Genomic DNA, 19006 nt, shown 5'->3' on the forward strand with positions numbered 1-19006 from the left:
AAACAAATAGTAAGGATGTAAAGGAAAAAGACTTCTACACATTTAAGAAAATCAAGATAAGTGGTGCTAAGTATTTACCTTTTTTATTATTATTATGTATGTATATACACACTTATGCTATATGTTAGAATTTTTGAAGTTATGAATAAAGAAGTTCTTGTATTGCCATAACTGGTTTCTACGAGATTCTTTGGATTCATGAATTTTTCAGTATTCATCTACATGAAATGATTAATTCTTCCCTATCACTTTGTATATATGTTTATGACCAAAAGGATGCACCATATGATATTATTCCGAGTTTAAATCTCACACCTTCTATGTTGACAAATTTTCCAGATTAAAGGATTGGTCGATGAAGTATGATTTACGTGGATTGCGGAGGACCCGAAAAGAGAAAGATGCTTCATTTGTGTAGTTTGTCACATTTGAAGAGTTTCTAATTCTTACTAGTTACGTGACTTACATTGAATTTTCAAAAGATGTCATTTTATCTTTCTTTAAGATTTTCTAGCTCTTTTTCTTGATGTGAACACTTAAATTGTTATTTAGTTTAAGTATGCATATAATAAAAGTTGCTAAAAAAGTTAAGATTAAACGTTAGACTTGTAAACAAAAATATTCAGTTTACTACTTGAATTCCTAACAAAATTCTTTGAATTATTGGACAAAAACTAGTAAGTTTTGAAAGTCATGTGGTCATCTATCTGTTGGCCTTGGAATTAAATCAATTGAAGGTCGAAAAGATAAGTTATGCCATTATTAGTGTGCTATGTTCAATGTCTTGGGAATAGTTTTTCACATGTTTGAGTATCTATTGGAGTACCTAAATGATTTTAGAAAATTCTGAAATTTTACTATGATGTACTTGAATGAGTTTAGAAAATACTGTAAAAATTTTATAAAATTATATATTGGATAAATGGTCCAACTAAGCTTGATCATTGGGTAGCACATTGCTGAATTTAATTCCTTTAATGCACAATAACTTTCATTTTAACCTTCATTTTAGTTTCTTTATTTAATATATCAAAGTTATATGGCTTAAATAATTTGTTTCCAATAAATTTTTAAAAACTTGTAATAGGGTATAAGGGTAACTACAAAGTTAAAAGAAAAAAAATTAATTTAACTCAATTTTTGAGATAGACAAAAGGAATATTATTGTTTTTGTACAAATTTCAAATTCCAAGATTTGGGTTGTTAAATGTTCGGGTACTTAGTTTAAGGACTGCTCGATTTGGTGTAGTTTGATTCAGGAGTTTTGTCCAACCCTAATTTATTAGACATCACTCCTTCATTTTGCTCCATTAAGATTAAGTCCTCATTATCCAAATGCTGTTCTTTTTTATTGGAGTTTCTTTAAGATGTATGACCATTCAAAAGCTTACACAATTGCTTGAGGAAGTTTTCATGGAAAGTCTCCCTTTATATTGAGGATTAGTGGAATTATCATTATTTTGAATTTTGAACAAATAGAAATTTGGGTGCTGCTCTCATCTCGGATTGTATGTTGGCAAGTATGAATTGTACTACGGGCAAGGATCATCTTGTAAAAATTTCTTCAATCATCTAACGTGAACAATAACAAGCAATTCTCAATATAATTCAAAGCCCTAAATTTTTCACGGGTCGTAATCTACCAGGCTTTCTCACCCTATACTTGGAAGCCCAGTAGAGGTGATTTCCATCATTCTCCCAAGAGCATGTAATGCTTACTAACAAGAAGTAGGAGAAACAATCTCACAGTCAAGTTATTCTGATCAACTTTAGCAACTGGATAATGTCTCGTCATTATAAATCATTGCACGGCGAAGATATCTCCTAAAACCATGTCATCGCCATCAGCTGTTGCATGTGAAGGTTGAATAGAATTTGGGGATAGCCAAACCAATAGTTAGATAGTTATTTCATCATGAAACAATAATGTGGACTCTTAGATTCACTTTATTTAACATTGGTTTAAATTATTTATATTGTGTAATTATGAGCGCATGTAATTTCATCGTGGCTTTCAACGAAGCAGGTTTTGTTTTCAAATTGGGGTTCACAATCCACTGAATGAAGGATTGGAATCGGAGATTGGTTTTGGTGAATGAAGTATAAACAGTCTCATGATTGATATAATTGATCAAACACAATTATGAAAATGTTGTCTCTTTTTGATATTAGGGTTGCCATTCTGAGCATCACCTCCGCAAAATTTTAGCCCCAGTATGAGACTACATCATTCAGTCCCTACATTGATAATAAAAAAAACCCTAATAACGACTCTATTTATACAAACTAGAGCAAAATCAAAATTACAAGTAAAAAATTCTTAATCTCCTCTTCCAACCATGAAAGTCAATTTGCATATTGACTCCACATAATGAGAATAATTTAGCTTTACAACTTAATACTCTTCATTTGGAGACTAATCCACAATCAATGGCACCTCATAGCAACAATAGTTCCTTAATCCTCAAAAGGAATGTTCAACTAAAGTTGCACAAACTTCAATTTCTTGATCAGAACAATCTTCATTAGCATATCAGCCATATTTTGACTTCATTTAATCTTCTCAAGTATCAAGATTTCGTCTTTCAAAGTGAATATGATGAAGTGATAATGAACCTATATATACTACAACATCCTTGCACAATAAACAAGATTCTTTGCTAAGTGAATAACACTGACTATCACAATGTAAGGCACTCTTTGCATGCTTGACCCAATTCTTCCAAGAAAGACTACAACTATTTTATCTCTTGCTAACTTCGATTACAGCAACATACCCTGTCCTAATAGTAAAAAGAACAACCATCTTCAAAAGCTTAGACATCAAACTAACTGCTTTACCACCAAAGTGTATGCATACTCTTCTTGCCATCAACATCCCTGTCATGTCAAAGTCTAAATAGTTTTGTAATCCCAAGACTTTTTTTTTTTTTTTTTTGAAACATAAGGTTGAATATTTAGTGCCTCTCAAGCACCTAAGAATCTACTTTACTACCTCCCATTGCTGTTTACCCGAATTGCCATATACCTACTCACAACTTCCACTATATGTGATGTATCCAATCTTGTATTGACCATAATGACATACATAGACTGCTTGCAGAAGAGGCATAAAGCATCTTGACAATGTAGGTCCGTGCTCTATAGAGGGTGACTACTCATTGGATAGCATGAAGTAACTAGCCAAAAGAGTAATCATTTGTTTTGCATCATCCATCGTGAACCTACCTAGCACTTTCCAAATACTCTTCATGTGACAGTTTCAAGAAATCAATTTCCCCAGTAATTCTCATCCCAATGATTTGTTTTGCAATACTAAATTCCTTCATTGCAAATTCCTTGGTTAAATTTTCAACTTGTCTATTTCTTCCTTACAAGCAACTGCAATCAACATATAAAAGCAAATAATATATGAGTTACCGATGTTCTTTACATAAAAACAATAATCCCCATTATAAAATCATTACTACCATAAATCTATCAAATTTCTTATACCATTGTCTCAGAACTTTTTTAAAATCATATAAATTCTCTTGAAGTCTACACACTATTTTCTCCTTTCCCTGTACTTCAAAACCTTGTGGTTGTATCATGTTAATTTCTTCCTCCAAATCACCTTAAAGAAAAGGTTATCTTTATATTCAACTGCTCTAGGTGCAAGTCTTCCTATGCCACCAGTTAAAATACTGCTCTGGTTGTAGTTCATTACCACACGAGAAAATATGGTCAACGTCTTCTTTATATTGAAATCCTTTGACATCTAACCTTACTTTAGATCTCTTACTATCATCATGTTTCTTCTTTTAACTAGTAAACTCGTCCTTTTTTTTTGTTTTTTCTTTCGTGCAAAGTATTTTTTCCTTTTGGTAACACTACCAATCGCCATGTTTGATTGAACAATAATGAATCTATCACATCCCTCATCGCCAATTATAGCTTTTTGATTCACCTCTATCAGTCTGAAGAGTATCTCTATATAGGTTTAATAGTTCTGCTTGATCTTTTGAGTCAAGTCATAGCTTGGGGTGTTCTAATGTGTGTATGGAGTTATATTTTCTCAATCTTCACCATCCGCATTATCCAACTCAATCATTGGAAGATCTTTCGACAGGATTACCTCAGGCTTCTTAACTTCAGGACACAAGCCTTTAGGGTATGTTACCTATCTTTCTTTATACAAAACAACCTATTTGTTCCTTCTCTAAAGGTTTATTTGGATTTTACTATATGCTTAAGAAGCTTAAAGATCTTAAAATCTGGAATAAGGAAACTTTTGGGAATGTATTCCAGAATATTATAGAAGCTGAAAATGATGCTTTTATCAGAAAACGGCAATATGATATATCTAAAACCCCTGCAGTCAGATTTGCCATCTTGCTTATGCTATGCGGAGTCATTTTCTTTACAGAGAGGCAGTTTATTATACACAGAAGTTTAGTACAAAATGTATCAGTGACGATGACAAGAATACCAGATTTTTTCATGCTGTAGTTTAAAAAAAAAAAAAGGAAGAAAAAAAATTAATGAAAGAATCCTAAAAATCATTGATGAAGGTGATGTCTCGTTAGAAGATAGCAAAGTTATTCTGAAATCTATGGTGGAGTTTTCTAGAATTTTCTACTAAACCTACTAAGGAACCTAATAATTTGTTGAGACGTTCTTAGGTTGGTTACTGAACATGATAATAAAAGGACTGAATGAAATGTCTACCAAGGAGGAGATCTTTACGAAGGGCGTTACTGAAGCAATCGAGAAATACTTTACTACGAAAACAATTCCTAAAGGGAACACTGCTACCTCTATTGGGATTCTAAATAAGAAGCAAGATGCACTTGAATGGAAGATTTCATACCTCTAAGCCCTTGCAATGTCATCAATAAAATCATAACCAGACTTTAAAAGAATGAGCTTCCTATTACCCAAGAAAATGTGGCATTACACCTGGAAGAACTATTGGGGATAATGTTTTTCTGGCACAGGAACTCACACATTAGGTAGATAAAGAGGTCAAACCTGGGAATGTGGTTTTAAAATTAGACATGGCCAAAGCATATGATACAGTGAACTGACAATTCCTGTTTAAAGTTTATGGAAATCTTTAAGTTTGACAAGATCTGGTTGGATAAAATCAAGAAATTTGTTTCCAATTGTGATTTTCTACAATGGTAACTGGAGAGTTGCATGGATACTTAAGATCGAGTAGAGGCATAAGACAAGGAAGATACAATATCTCCTTCACTGTTTCTCTAAAAATTTTGAGTTTTTATACAATAAATACGGCTGAGAGCTTCTCTGAAAATTTTGAGTTTTTACACAATAAATATCTGTACTGGTGTCACATTTAGCTTATGCTGATGACATTCTCATCTTTACAAATGGGCAACCTACTTCTTTAAGAAGAACTAGGAACTTCAATGAGAAATATAGCAGGATGTCAGGCAAGGTATTAACGTTAATACAAGTTCTTTTACTGGAAGGAAGGTCATATTTCAAGAAAGAGTTGACAGCTGACTAGTTTTGAACTTCAGAAGCTCCCCATGGTCTGTTTGGGTTTCCTCTATCCAAAGGGCATATAAAAATGTTCCTTTCTGATAACCTTGCTGCTAAATTTAGAAACAAATTGAGTGGGTGTGAATTGAAGGTATTCTCTGCTGGAGGAAGACTCATTTTAACGAAGCGGGTTCTTAAAATTCTATGCTAATGCACCTCCTTCAAGTTCTTAACCCCATTTAGTTGTATTAAGAAAAATTGAAATATTTTTCATTGCTTTTCTTTGGGGTGACACAGAGCAAGCTACACAGATTCAATAGAGCTCTTGGGACAAGATATGTTTACCTATTAATGAAGCGGGAATAGGTTGTAGAAGACTTACTGATGCTGATGCTGCCTTTGATTGCAAACTCTGATGCTGCTATTAATGAACCCCATTTAGCATGTTGCATATAAATCTGCTGCTAGTTGCTACACTTTTTAAATAGCAAAATTGAATTACAAGAACTTATCTCTTTTATACACATTTACATATATATCTTATTCTTCAAATTCTATTACCACACATCCTAGCAACCCAAAACGTGACATAAACCATTGACACAACTCACAAAAATAAACTGAAGTATTTTTCAACAAATATTAAAAATTTCAAGTATTGATGCCATGGAAGTTGTGCATTCAAAAAATCGATTGACCTAATTTTAAAACGATAAAAATGTCGAGGATTCAAAAAGCTGTAGAATTTGTTTCTAACTTTTTGTTTTTTTTTTGGGGGAATTTGTAGCAACCACTTTTTTCGAGTTCCTACCCAACAAAATTCTTGCAAACTTTATTCAATTTTGATGCAACCACTATTGAGCAATTAACCAACAATAAAATTGCTACGAACGTTATTCAATGAGTTTTTGTCCTTCATTTCTGGAATGATAATATTTGACCAATCTGCTTTCCAGTTCTAGAGGAATAATAATAATAATAATAATAATAATAATAATAATAATAATAATAATAATAATAATAATCATTTCTCTTAGAAACTGAATATTTCTTATGACACAGACTTGAGTCCCTGGAAAATGAAAATTTTTAAATATTCTAATGAATTCCAAATAAAATATATAACTTTTGAGGTGTTATGCTTAAAAACTCTTTAGAAATAATGTTTATAAATATAAGATTTCTTAAAATTTACTTTATAAACTGTTCATTGAAATATGAAAATTGTTCGCATGAAGTTCAAAATAAAGCTTCATTGAAAAAGTGACATATTCAATATAATGCGACATGGTAAATGAAGATGAATATCACAAAATAAAAACAGAGCACATTGTTAAGTCTGAATGTAGAGAGACCTCCAAAATGACAGATTCAATATAATGCGACATGGTAAATGAAGATGAATATCACAAAATAAAAACAGAGCACATTGTTAAGTCTGAATGTAGAGAGACCTCCAAAATAATTCCTTCAAAACTAAATTACGTAAATGAGAAAGAAAACTCTATCAAGAGCGGTAGATATTAACTTCAACATCATTATTGTAATCATTTTGCACTTCTTTAATTTTCCAAGCAGAGCCTTCAACAGATTTTTTGCAACCACGTAGCTCAATTTTTCGTAGAGTCGGACAATGCTCTAAATCAGAAGGGATCTCCAAAAGCTGGCAATTTCGCAAAACTAATCTTTCGAGGTTAGGAAATTGATTGTTCGATGCATTCCATTTTTCAATTTGTACCTCATCCAATTCCAAGAATTTAAGTTTTTCAAATTCACCTTCGTTTATGTCCCATCTTTTTTCCTCACTGGTACCATTTCGTAACTTGAGAACCTCGAGCTCAGGTAGTTTTCCGATTATCTCAATTTGCTTACTTGATGAATTAAAGTTACTAAGAGTCAACCTTCTTAGATTCAAGGGTAAATTAGTCAAATTGAGATTGGGGTCATCTGTAACATAACTCGAACGGAAAGATATGCTGAGTGATTCCAGCTGACCAAGGAAATTCAAGATAGGATACCGATAATTGTTTTCTGATGAATCAAAAAATATAGCAAATCTGCATTTCAATCTTCGGAGATTAGGTGAATATCTCAAAATTTTCTCATCGTTTTCATCATGAATGGAAACATATGAAACTCTTTGTAGGCCACTTGTTAGAAACCTCTCACCCTCAGCTGCTCGCTTACGCCACGATTTACTGAATTGTGCACCGCTACTGAAATACACATTTCTCAACTTCACCATATTAAAAAGGTTCTCTGGTATTTCAACTACTTTTCGATTATTCACGAAAAGAAATTCTAGGTTCTCAAATCTCTCTACTGATGACGGTATAGAAGAAACTGCCAAGAACCTTAAGAGAAACAAATCCTCTGCTTGTGTAGAATTATAAAATCTGAAATCCATGCTTGACAAATCCAATACCTTGAGAAGTTTCATGTTGCCAAAGATGAATGTGGAGGGATCAGGTAAATGTCCTAACAGGGAGCAAACATGAAGTCTAACCGGTCTCGAAAAAGAAGGAATTGAGTGTGAGTGAATGCTTAGGCGTTGGCATTGCTCGTATACCGACAACTGACTGAAGAACCAAATTGTAGCAGGATAATGGCATCAAAGCATTGCCGGCAACAACAGCAACATTGACATAATCACCATATAGTCACCATCATTAATACGCAAAATATAAACAAGACAAAAGGCAAAGAGGAAACACGCACACAAACACAACACAGAACACACACACACACACAGAGAAGAGGAGATGGAGAGAGGGTACTTACTTTTGAATCACCTTTATAAAATTATATTTTTTAGCTATTCGCAGGCACATATCATGCAAGAGGTCATGTATGCGGCATGTTTTGACTCTTCCATTGGATCTTCTTCGAACAACTTGGATCAGGCTTCTATTAATGAGATGTTCCAGGTACTTCTGTGCTTCAGTCTCCATGATCTCCTTCTCTTCTTTCCCAATAAACCCTTCAGCAATCCATAGCGATATCAACTTCCGGACCGCAATTTCCCTGTCTTCCTCAAAAGTTCCGAAGTAAAGAAAACATGGTTTCAGATGCATAGGTAAATATTTGTAACTGAGCTCCAGTATGTTCATGTACTTGTTTGACTCTTCAGTGATTTGTGAACTTATTCTTTTAGCAACATCCTCCCATAACTTTGATTCCTTCTCCATATTCGCGAGAACTGCAGCTATGACAACAACTGCAAGTGGTAATCCATCACATTTTATGGCAATTTCCTTTCCAGCGAATATCAAATTTTTAGGGCATGAATTTTGTTGGAAAACCTTCCTCTGCAATAAGTCCCAACACCCTTCATCAGTCAAGCGTTTAAGAGCATTATTTTCCATGAGTGAAGCTTTGGAAGAATATGAAGCTTTGGAAGCGAAATCTTCATCTCGAGCGGTGAATAATATTCTGTTTCCTTTTCTACAGTCTGGAATGTATGTTTGAATTTTATTCCATGCCTCGACATTCCACATATCATCTATGAAAAGGATGAATCTTCCACTTGTCAACAAACATTTGTGAAGTGCTTCACCCAATGTACCTTCATCCTCGACCATCCTTGCTTCTTCATTAACGACATCCATTGACGTCAAGATGTCAATTAAGATATTTCTAATTTGATAATTTTGAGAGACAACACACCAGGCGCGTTTGTCAAAATGTTGAACAATCGAGGGATCATCATATAGTTTCTTCGCCAAAGTAGTCTTGCCAAGTCCTGGCATCCCAGAAATAGAAATAAATTGTAGCTGCTTTGTGTCTCGAAGAAGTTGCTCTTTAATTTTGTCCACCTCATCCCCTAAGCCAACAATGTCTCGAGTGTCAGGTGTTTGAGTTTGCAATAACATTTGTTGCCTTGCATATTCTTCATCCTTTAGCATTCCAGCGTCATATTTATTCATTTCTTCTTCTAGTTGTTTCCTAACAATCTCAGTCTTCACAATTACTTGAGGAAGCCTGATTGTGAGATACTGCACAGGAGAAAATGAGCTGACAACATATTTAACTTCATATGCTATGTCTCTAATTCGTACAAAAAACTCCTCAAGTTCCGAAAATCGTTTTTCCCCCATGGTTGCAAGCATTAATCGCAAGAACATTAGCTGACCATGAATTTTTTGAATTTGAGCCTTCACAGAAACAATCCTGTCATCCTCGTGATTTATTACATTTTCAAGATCGTCTAGACTTGAATCAACAAGAAAGAGTGAAACCACTTCAGTATTTCGGGTCCTACGACTTGGTAACTTCGGCGGGATTGTGTTGCAGTGCGCTATGATCTTTTCTGTCACGAGCCTCAGAGATTCCAACAAATGCGAAAGACTCTGATCCATATCAGTCACCGAAATAGGGTCTCTGTTGAAAAAGAAAGTATATAAGAAATATCCCACAGAATTGGCCACACTTTCGATATCTGTCAAGACACTATAGGTTGTATAGATATCAGTGTGCAGAGATGGTACGTCCCCAAGAAAGGTTATAAGAAACTTCAGCTCCATCTTAAGAGTTTTAATTGAACCCTCGACACGAAGAATGAAATTTGGCTGAAGACGAAGTATCTCTTCTAAAATTTCGAGGAAAAGGTCAATGAAGACCGCAACACGCCCAATATAATAAATGGGAGACCGCTTGGAATTGACTATAAAGAATGATCTCAGCCCCGTCATGAACTGCCAAAAATCTTCGGGAAAGTTTCTGTATGCTTCACTACGTTGGCTGGAACCCAAGCAATTCCTCGCTAAATCGTCAAGATACTTTAGCAAACCAATTTCTTCATCATCTTCATCGCACATTTTTATCATAAACTGCGCAACAATTAGAACGAGTTGTCCTTGACCATCGAACATTTCAAGCCTTCCGTTCTTGAATTGATTTTCAAGAAGTTTCCTCAGATTGTTTGTTGAAGGAGCCATTTCATGCTTGTTTCTGTCATGTGGATTGAAAAACAATAAATCTAATGAGAGAACAGAAAACTTGGGTTGAATTCAAGCCTATCAAAATTATTGAGCATAAAAAGAAAAAAAAAATGTAATGCTATTTAGCACCATTAACATTTAACATTAGTAGTCTAGCTGACAACATTTATGATATTAAATTAAAGGTTCAATTAGATATAGTGGTTTATGACCTAGTTACAGAACCTGATAATATGCTGACATCTAAATTGCTGCTCAACACTATGGATACTACATATCATTATTCAATTAAAAAAGTGTTAAAATGATGCTAAAGCACCCGTCTATGTGGCATTATGTAATGTGCTTAGCTAAAAGTGAAATTATGTGATTCCTTTAATTGAGCATCTCACTTGATGACACTTAGTGCTAAATAGCATTATTATAAAATTAATCGTTGAAATATGTTTTCTAAAAATTATCATTAATACGTATTAAAACAAGTTTCTCATATGGCTCTGCCAGAAAATGGTAATGTCCTATAATAGTCAAATTTCGTTTAGGAAATCTAATTCTCTGTTTCAACCAATTTACTTATTAGTATATTTAGCCCATGTTTCATTAGCTAAAGATTATTTTTTTATTATATTTTAAAAAAAATTGATGAAATATATGATTAAAAAATTAATAAAAATTGTGAATCTTATAAAATGTGTGGTAAACATGAATCTTAAAAAATGAGGGTTAAACGTGGACTTATTTTCTGTCTAGATATATGTTAGAAAACTTATGTTTTGATGACTTCTTTTTCTTTAAGTAGCTATTACTTTCTTTTAAATACAATTCTAATCTCTGTGTAAAAATAAGTAACTTAGAGCATCTACAGGAGACTTTCCAAATAAAAAATGTTCTTTATTTGTGAGAGTCAATGCTTAAAAACGAATTTCAAGGATTATCTATTTTAACTTTTAAAATTTGAGAGTAGGTTTAACTTGCTCTCTATTGTTAATGTGCAATGATTGTATTTAACAAATCACATATTTCAATACTCTACTTCTTAAACAATTCAAACTACATTTAAATTGATTGGTTGATTGGCATATAAAAAATTACTTTAAATAAAATAAGAAGAGATATCAATAGATGTTTCTTGTGAAAAGCAAACGTAGAGTCAAAATAGAGAATTTGTTGGAGTGTATAAAATTTTCCACTCTTTAAATCTAAAGATACTCTCTATAATATATTAAATATTCTTTATAAATAAAGAGTTTTGGAGATGATCTACTGTTAATTAACAAAAATTTTTTTTTTATTTTAAAACTTATTTATTTAAGTATTAGTAACTTATTTAATTATAAGTAAATTTAGTTTTTTTTTTTTTTCAATTGTGTATGTATAATTCATTTTCTATTAATATTAAGCCTATGTTTGATGGTCATTATTGATTGAGAAAAATAATGTTTTATATAGTGATTTTTTATTTTTTATTTTTAAAGAATGTATGGTTAAAATGTAGGAAAAAGTTTTTAATTTATGTGCAAAATATTTTGTTATATGAATGTATGGTTGAAAAAGTATGATAATTAAAAAGTTCTGTTTTAAAGGGAGACAAATATGGGTTAAATTGGAATGTCACCTTTTAAAAAAGCTACTAATACGTCTTACTTATTTTCAACTTTCATTTATAAATCAAGTTATTTCTTCAGAAATTATATATATTTACTTTATACTTATCCCTCGTTTAGGGGGGATTTAGATCAGATTTTGATAAAAAGTTCATGAATATGTAATTAAAAAGTTATGAATCCTATAAAATATATTGTTAAAATCAATTGTTGACTTTGATTTAAATTAAAATCTAAATTTTAATCCATATCAACCGGGACTTAAATTTACATATCTCAATGCATGTGACTATCACATGATAAATGAATAATTTCTTCTAAATCCATTTCATTGAGCCTACTGGTTCAGTCCCATTGACTAAAGGAGATTAAAGTTGAGTGCGTTAATCAAATTCAAGTATTATTTGCATTATGAACCAAATCTGATTAAATTAATTCTTGTAAATTATTTGGTATTTGACTTCCATTTTGAGGTTGTGCTTTAGTACATTTTGATTATATAGTAAATTTTGAGAAATGTTTTATGTAGTAAATTAGTTCATTATTAAGCTTTGATACTTCAATTGTGAACATTCTTTGCTCAATTAATGTGGTTGTTAGATTATTGTGAACAACTTATTCTTTCAAAATAAATTATCAGAATAATCTAAATGACTTAAGATAATGAGATTGCACAGGAATTAGCATGGAACACTTTTTTTTTCCCCCAATATTGATTGGAAGTCAACTTCATACTAGTTAAAAATCAAATTAATACCTTGAAAATATATACATACTCAACTTAAAAAATTAAAAACTACAGCCATTTTTATTTGTGCTTTTGATTAGATCCACAGTTACTTCCCTTTTATCAACTACTCATTTTTATCTATTATAATTAAAAACAATTTTGATACATAATAGAGATTGTAAATAGACCAAATTGATCGTGGAAATTTTGTGTACTTTTTCTTATAATTTATGTATCTATCTTTAACTCAGATGTTTTACAGGCATACTGCATATAGAGACAGAAAAATCTCAAATTAAAACACAGATATCCGAAAATTTCAGATGACAAATTTTACTTTCAGAATACAATCGAGTGAAGATTTATTCAGACAAATAAGAGTTAATGAAAATAAAAAATCGATAAAAAGATGACTAGGGTTACCGTTTCGGAATAAACATAACAAAATCTGTTCTGAAATGCTTTCCCAAGAACAATATTGATCAACTGAGCGGAACAGCACGATTTACTTGGCTTCGATATGAAAAAGTACGTTATATGATTTATTGATTTTATTGAACGTGAGAGAGAGGATTGTGTTGAAAGGCGGCCATCCTTTATTATAATGTGCAAAATTGAAGTGGTTGGAATTTATTGGGGGGTGGGCATGGATCGGGTCGGGTCGATTTTTTTTTTCCAACCCAATTAATAGTTTAAATCCAATTAAAGTTGGATTCGATTATATTTTTGTTAAATTTAGATAAATTTTTAAAGTTTGAAATTAATTGAAAATCTCTGTTTTTTTTTTTTTTAAAAATACCTATGTAAGGAAATTCTTTTTGAAAAATGATGTATAAATAAGTTTAAAATTTATGAAGTATTTATTTTTTTTATTTTTTTTTACAATTTTTTTGGGATTTATTTATTTCATCATCATCTTCTTAATTTTTACTTTATTATGAAATAACATTTCATTTGTAAATTATGTTTATAGGAATCAATCTATATTAAAAAAAAATGGACATTTATAAATTATAAGTTCTTTTCATATCTTTACTATTGTTTTTATTTACTTTTTTTTTAATCTTAGATATTATTTTTTTTAATTCATCGGGTTGGGTTGAGTTTTAAATCATAACCCGAAACCCAACCTGAAAAATATTTTTTCAACCCAACCCAATCCAATTGAACTTAAAAAATCAACCCAAATCGATCGGGTTGGTTTGGGTTGATCGGATTGAGCGAGTTGGGTTGGGTTTTGCCCAGCCCTAGTTGGAAAGAGCATTGATTATTAAATTCGTGTGTATTGTAATTCCACTCATCAATCATATTGCTTTTTTAAAATATTAAGGTTCATTTGATTGCAAAAATAAAATTTGAATGGAAAGAAGACGAATTTTAAGGAATTGAATTGCCTAGAAATTATTTTTCTGGAATTGTACTTTATTGTGTTTGATTGATATAATTTTTCACGTGAAAAATATTGAAATAAAAGTGTTTTTCTGTTCGTTTGGCTTTGTTTTATATAAAAATTATCAATTAAAGAGATGAAATTTACTGATATTGGGGATGAAATTTGTTTCCATTGCCAAAACAAAAAATTCAAGAAAGTTATATTTTTTTTGTTCGTTTGGCTTTGTTTTACATGAAAATTGTCAATTAAAAGGAAATATTTTTTTACAATAATTTTTAAAATTTGTTTTCATTACCAAAAAAAAAAAAAAAAAAAAAAAAGGAATTTTTTTTAAAAAAAAAAAAAAAAAAAAAAAAAAAAAAGGTCAACTACTTGGAAAATCAATTCCCACCATATACCACAAAAGCTAGAAAACCACAACTCCCAAAAAATCCAAGAACTTGATTTTCATGAAAAATATAACACCATCAAACACACAAAAGTTGAAAATTGGCATCCTAATTCCATTTTCACTAGAAAATTGGTGCCTATCAAACGGTGCTTTAAACTACTTTTGATTTGTCATTTTGAGGTTATTTTTAATTTTTAGTTTTCGAAAACATTCAAAACATGCTTAATATATTATTTTCAAAAATATGATTTTTGAAAAGAAGGAAAATTTTATAACACAAAATTCAAAACGACTTTTTTACGTTTTGAGTGTTTTCATTAAAACACTCAAAAAACTCAAAACTAGGAAAATAAGTTTAAAATTTTTTTAAATTAAAATAATTATAAAATCTCACAAAATTTACCCAAATACAAATACCCCTCTTCCTCTTCCTCTCCCTCTCTTCCCATACTCCTCCAAAATGTCATAAAATTATTTAATTAAATTAAATAGTAGAGTTCGTAGATTCAAATCTTGGTAATTTGTTAATCATAAGGAGTTGTGATTGTGAGATAGAAATTATATATGATTGAATCTTAAATCATCCGTGGTCGTAAATAATAACGAGATACGGATATCGTTATTACGAATAGACTATCACGTGTGTCATTTCTTACTTTTGAAGTAAGTAGCTGATCTCACAAGCGTGACACTTAAATGAACACGTGAATGTTTATAAAACAAAATATTGGAGACCCGTCTAGAGATTTCATATGGATAACTATCTCAGTGTTAGTGATTAATCTCTAACGTTCGATAGTGGGATTTGTCATTTGATTTGAGATCGTCATAGTATCTTATATGATGACAGTCATGCTTTGATAGTGTTGGATGTTGCTCTGCCAAGAGCCGCTAATACGGCATCGCCTCGGTATGTCAAGAATCTTATGAAGGTTGTGAATGATCAATAGAGGATTCGTCACTCTTAGATAGTAAGGGATTATGATCTACATTTCATTCAATTAAGTCGATAACGAAATCATTGGCCAATGTGTACTCATAAGTCGAAAAGGAGTTTTTGACTTATATTGACTTAATAATGGAGTGAAAAATATGATCAATAATCGAAATTGACACACTTTCATATCTCGTAATTGATCGGATCATATTGACAAAGAGATTATAGTTTCACGGTAATCGAACGAGTTTGATTTTGTCATACCACGTGATATTTTTCGTTACATGTATTACCATGACACATTACTAAATGTCAATCTGGGACAGCGAGTGAATTGGTGATAAATTAAAAATGTGTTGGCATCGGGATCGAGAACCTGATGGGTCACACACAAAATGAGAACTGAAAGATTGTGATTTATCGATTAATTAATTTAAGCGTTGGATAAATTAATTAATTAGGTTGCGTATTGAATTAATTAATTTTGATTAATTAATTCATGGACCGAATTTAATTAAATGGGTTAATTAAATGTTGGATCGGGTCAGGCCAACTCCGTTCAGGCTTATATAAATATGAATAGAATTTTCAAAATTATAGAGATTTTTCATTATTCTTGCTAGCACAAGAAAAATCCTAATATTACAATCTTGTTCTCTGTGTAGATCATCGTTGGAGGCTGGACAATTTAACAACTGTGGATGAAGAATCAAGGTTGCTGGAACAAAGAAAAAACAAAGGGGTTTCAGATCTAGAAAAATGTACGACTTTTATCACAATTTTTATCTAAGCACAAAGATGAATCCTGACAAGAATCGAAAATTGTTTTAATTTTTCGCTGCACATGTTAAGTAGATTTCAAACAGCAACTTCATCTCACAGTGTGATTAATGCATGCTCCTTTCCTATCGGAAGCTGAATGATGTGATTTTATTACACCAAAAGGTATTTCTGAAGGAGCATTGCCCTCCAGGATCGCAAGAAATTGGGGAGCACATCGCAACAACTATTCTCGGGCTACCATTTGATGTTGTTGTAGTAGCTGAGGTGCTTGCAAATATGGAGAAAAGAACATGCTAATGGCAACAAAATGCTATAAGTCAACTTTACACATATCTGAAGATTCAAAAGTGCATGAACATTCTAGAACTTAGTTACAAGCATTTACAAATGCATTTGAAACCTGTACTCTTTACTTAGCAGTATTTCAGGAGGCAAGGAAATCCCATTTTGGAAGTTGATTTTCCTATGGATCAATGAAAGATTTGTATAGAAAGATGAGGCACAGGAGATTAGAGATTGTGGCAAAGAAATATCTAATGGATCTAATTGATAAGAGCCTCCTAACTGTTACCAAGGCAATCTGAAGGTGGAGTCAATATTTGTAAAATTAATGATCATAGTATGATATGTATTTGAGGATAGCACAACCAAAAAACTTTTTGAACGTGGTCGAAGAGTAAGTTCTTTCTCTATCTGTCTATCTTCTTTCCTATTCTGTTTTCTATTTCATCTTACTGGTGATGTTCTAGTTGTTGTGATCATGTCAATGATGTTACTATTCTCTCTGATGATTCACAATTGATCTATGAGCAATGCAGTTACCATCAGTTGTACATTCATCCTTATCAAAAATCTTTTGGCCTACATGTCTACTCCTTGTTCCGTAGTTTACCTGATCTCTCGTTCATCTTTTCGGGTATGAAGTTTCTTAAGGTCATGAATTTTTCAACCATAGACTTGAAGTTTTATGAACATGTAATAGATATTAAACTGCCTGTGAACTTGACGTACATGGCAGATCCGTGTACACTTTGGTCAATAAAGAACCTCGAGAAACTAGAGTTTCTTTACGTGGATAATAAAGAACCAGTCAAAATACCAGATACCGTTCTTGACATAGTAAACCTGAGTCATCCGTATTTTAGTGGCATTGTAGAATTCAGTAACTTTCGCTATGGCTGCATTTGCCAAATTTGAGGGCTTGGGTAAGGAGTGCCCCATGGTCTGCCTTTTTGTTTATAGAGATCGACTACATATGTTTCTAAGTAGCTAAGTGAAAGGTTTATAAATAGCGGAATAGTTTAGACCTAACTATACTTAAAATTGTGTAATGCAGAATTAAAACAATAACAAGCAACAAATCACTTATTAATGTCTTTAGATGATTAAGTTTAATTAATCCAATTAAGCCCATCTGTCAATCAAGCAATTTAAACAATTAGATCAAAAGCAATAAAAAGTAGGTGATTCCAAACTAATATTTTGAGAATTTAGATGATATGCTAGCTTTAAAAATTCGTCAACGATCGTATACTAGTCGAATTCACAAATCACTTATGTCATCTGGATACTCGTTTCGCGAACAACATCGTTGTCATATTGAATTGTCAAAACGAATATCGAAAATAGTTAAACATACGTGTCAAAAAGAGGTGTCTAACAAGTCTTTTCTTTAAAAAAAATTCAATTATTTGATTAACGTTTATTATTTTTGCACGACAAATTTTTCATTATAATTTACACACTTCATTAGAAAATTTTGCATGGAGTATGACGTCAAAATTTTTAGGATCGTTACATATTAAATGTAATTTGAATTACTTTCAAATTAATTTGCATTAAATCTGAATTTAATTTATTTACTTCTTACATTCAATTTATTCACTCGTTTTCAGCTCAGCATCTATACAATTTCCCCTCAAATCTTAAATTTTGATTTGTATTGGAAGAAAAGGATGATGATTGGGAGATTACGCAAACAAGAGGTTCCCAAACTACAACATGTTTCTATTGAGAAACAATAACGGGATAGAAGTGAAGGTGCGTTCCAGAAATTATGATTCTAGGAACTGCATGGGGTTCCGATTAGAAGTTGGAATGCATCAAGTAATCATTTTCTCAGACTTGAACAACCAGTTGACCAAGATCCCTTCCAGTTTAGGTTATATTATGACCCTACAGATGATCGACGTACATGGTGGCAAGAAATCTGTTTCCGAGTCTGCAATGAGCAAAGAGACCTCCGCTCCCAATTTTTACATTAAACACAGCATCAGTTCTGGCTTTTTTACATATTGAGAGGGGGAGGGGGGGGGGGGGGGGGGGGGGGGATAAAATAAAATAAAAAAATCTTTTATTTTATTTTATTTACTCTGAACAACATTAAATTTTCTTATGGGAGATTCTTGGACAACCTCGAGAGACTTTCAAGTTGGTGATCAGAGATTATCTGTTCGCAGGTTCTCCATGTGATGTATATGTCATGCAGATTATGAAATTATGTTACTGTAGTAATTGGGACTTGTTTGGTGTTCGCTTATATGTAATAAATTGACACAAATTCCTTAACTTTTCGAATGAGTGTTGTTTTAGAGCATGATTTGGACGATGATGTTTTAGCAAGAACCGAATCTTTAAGAAATAAAAGATTAATAAAATTAAAATTTACAACTTACAACGGTTAATAAGTAAAATTAAATAAGTTGAGTATGATAATAATAGAGATTCACTAACTGTAA

The 19006-nt window shown here is 31.9% G+C and overlaps 1 protein-coding gene across 2 annotated transcripts; it reads right to left on the reverse strand.

Annotated features, from left to right (window-relative positions):
• Positions 1 to 6797: 6797 nt before the first annotated feature.
• LOC111365335 (putative late blight resistance protein homolog R1A-3) lies at positions 6798 to 13347 on the reverse strand. 2 transcript variants are annotated; one of them, XR_002697415.1, is made up of 4 exons: positions 13188 to 13347; positions 8272 to 10440; positions 6945 to 8069; positions 6798 to 6845 (listed from the first exon to the last, which is right to left on the reverse strand). XR_002697415.1 is itself a non-coding variant. In XM_022985797.1 (3 exons), exons 1-3 carry the CDS (start codon positions 13202 to 13204, stop codon positions 6998 to 7000), a joined length of 3258 nt encoding a protein of 1085 aa, XP_022841565.1. In that variant the 5' UTR covers positions 13205 to 13347; the 3' UTR covers positions 6798 to 6997. The 2 variants fall into 2 exon arrangements, 1 of the variants encoding a protein (XP_022841565.1); XM_022985797.1 differs by having other exon boundaries at positions 6798 to 8069.
• Positions 13348 to 19006: the final 5659 nt, after the last annotated feature.

The sequence above is a fragment of the Olea europaea genome, chromosome 17, assembly GCF_002742605.1.
Source record: "Olea europaea var. sylvestris chromosome 17, O_europaea_v1, whole genome shotgun sequence".
NCBI classification, from domain to species: Eukaryota; Viridiplantae; Streptophyta; class Magnoliopsida; order Lamiales; family Oleaceae; genus Olea; species Olea europaea.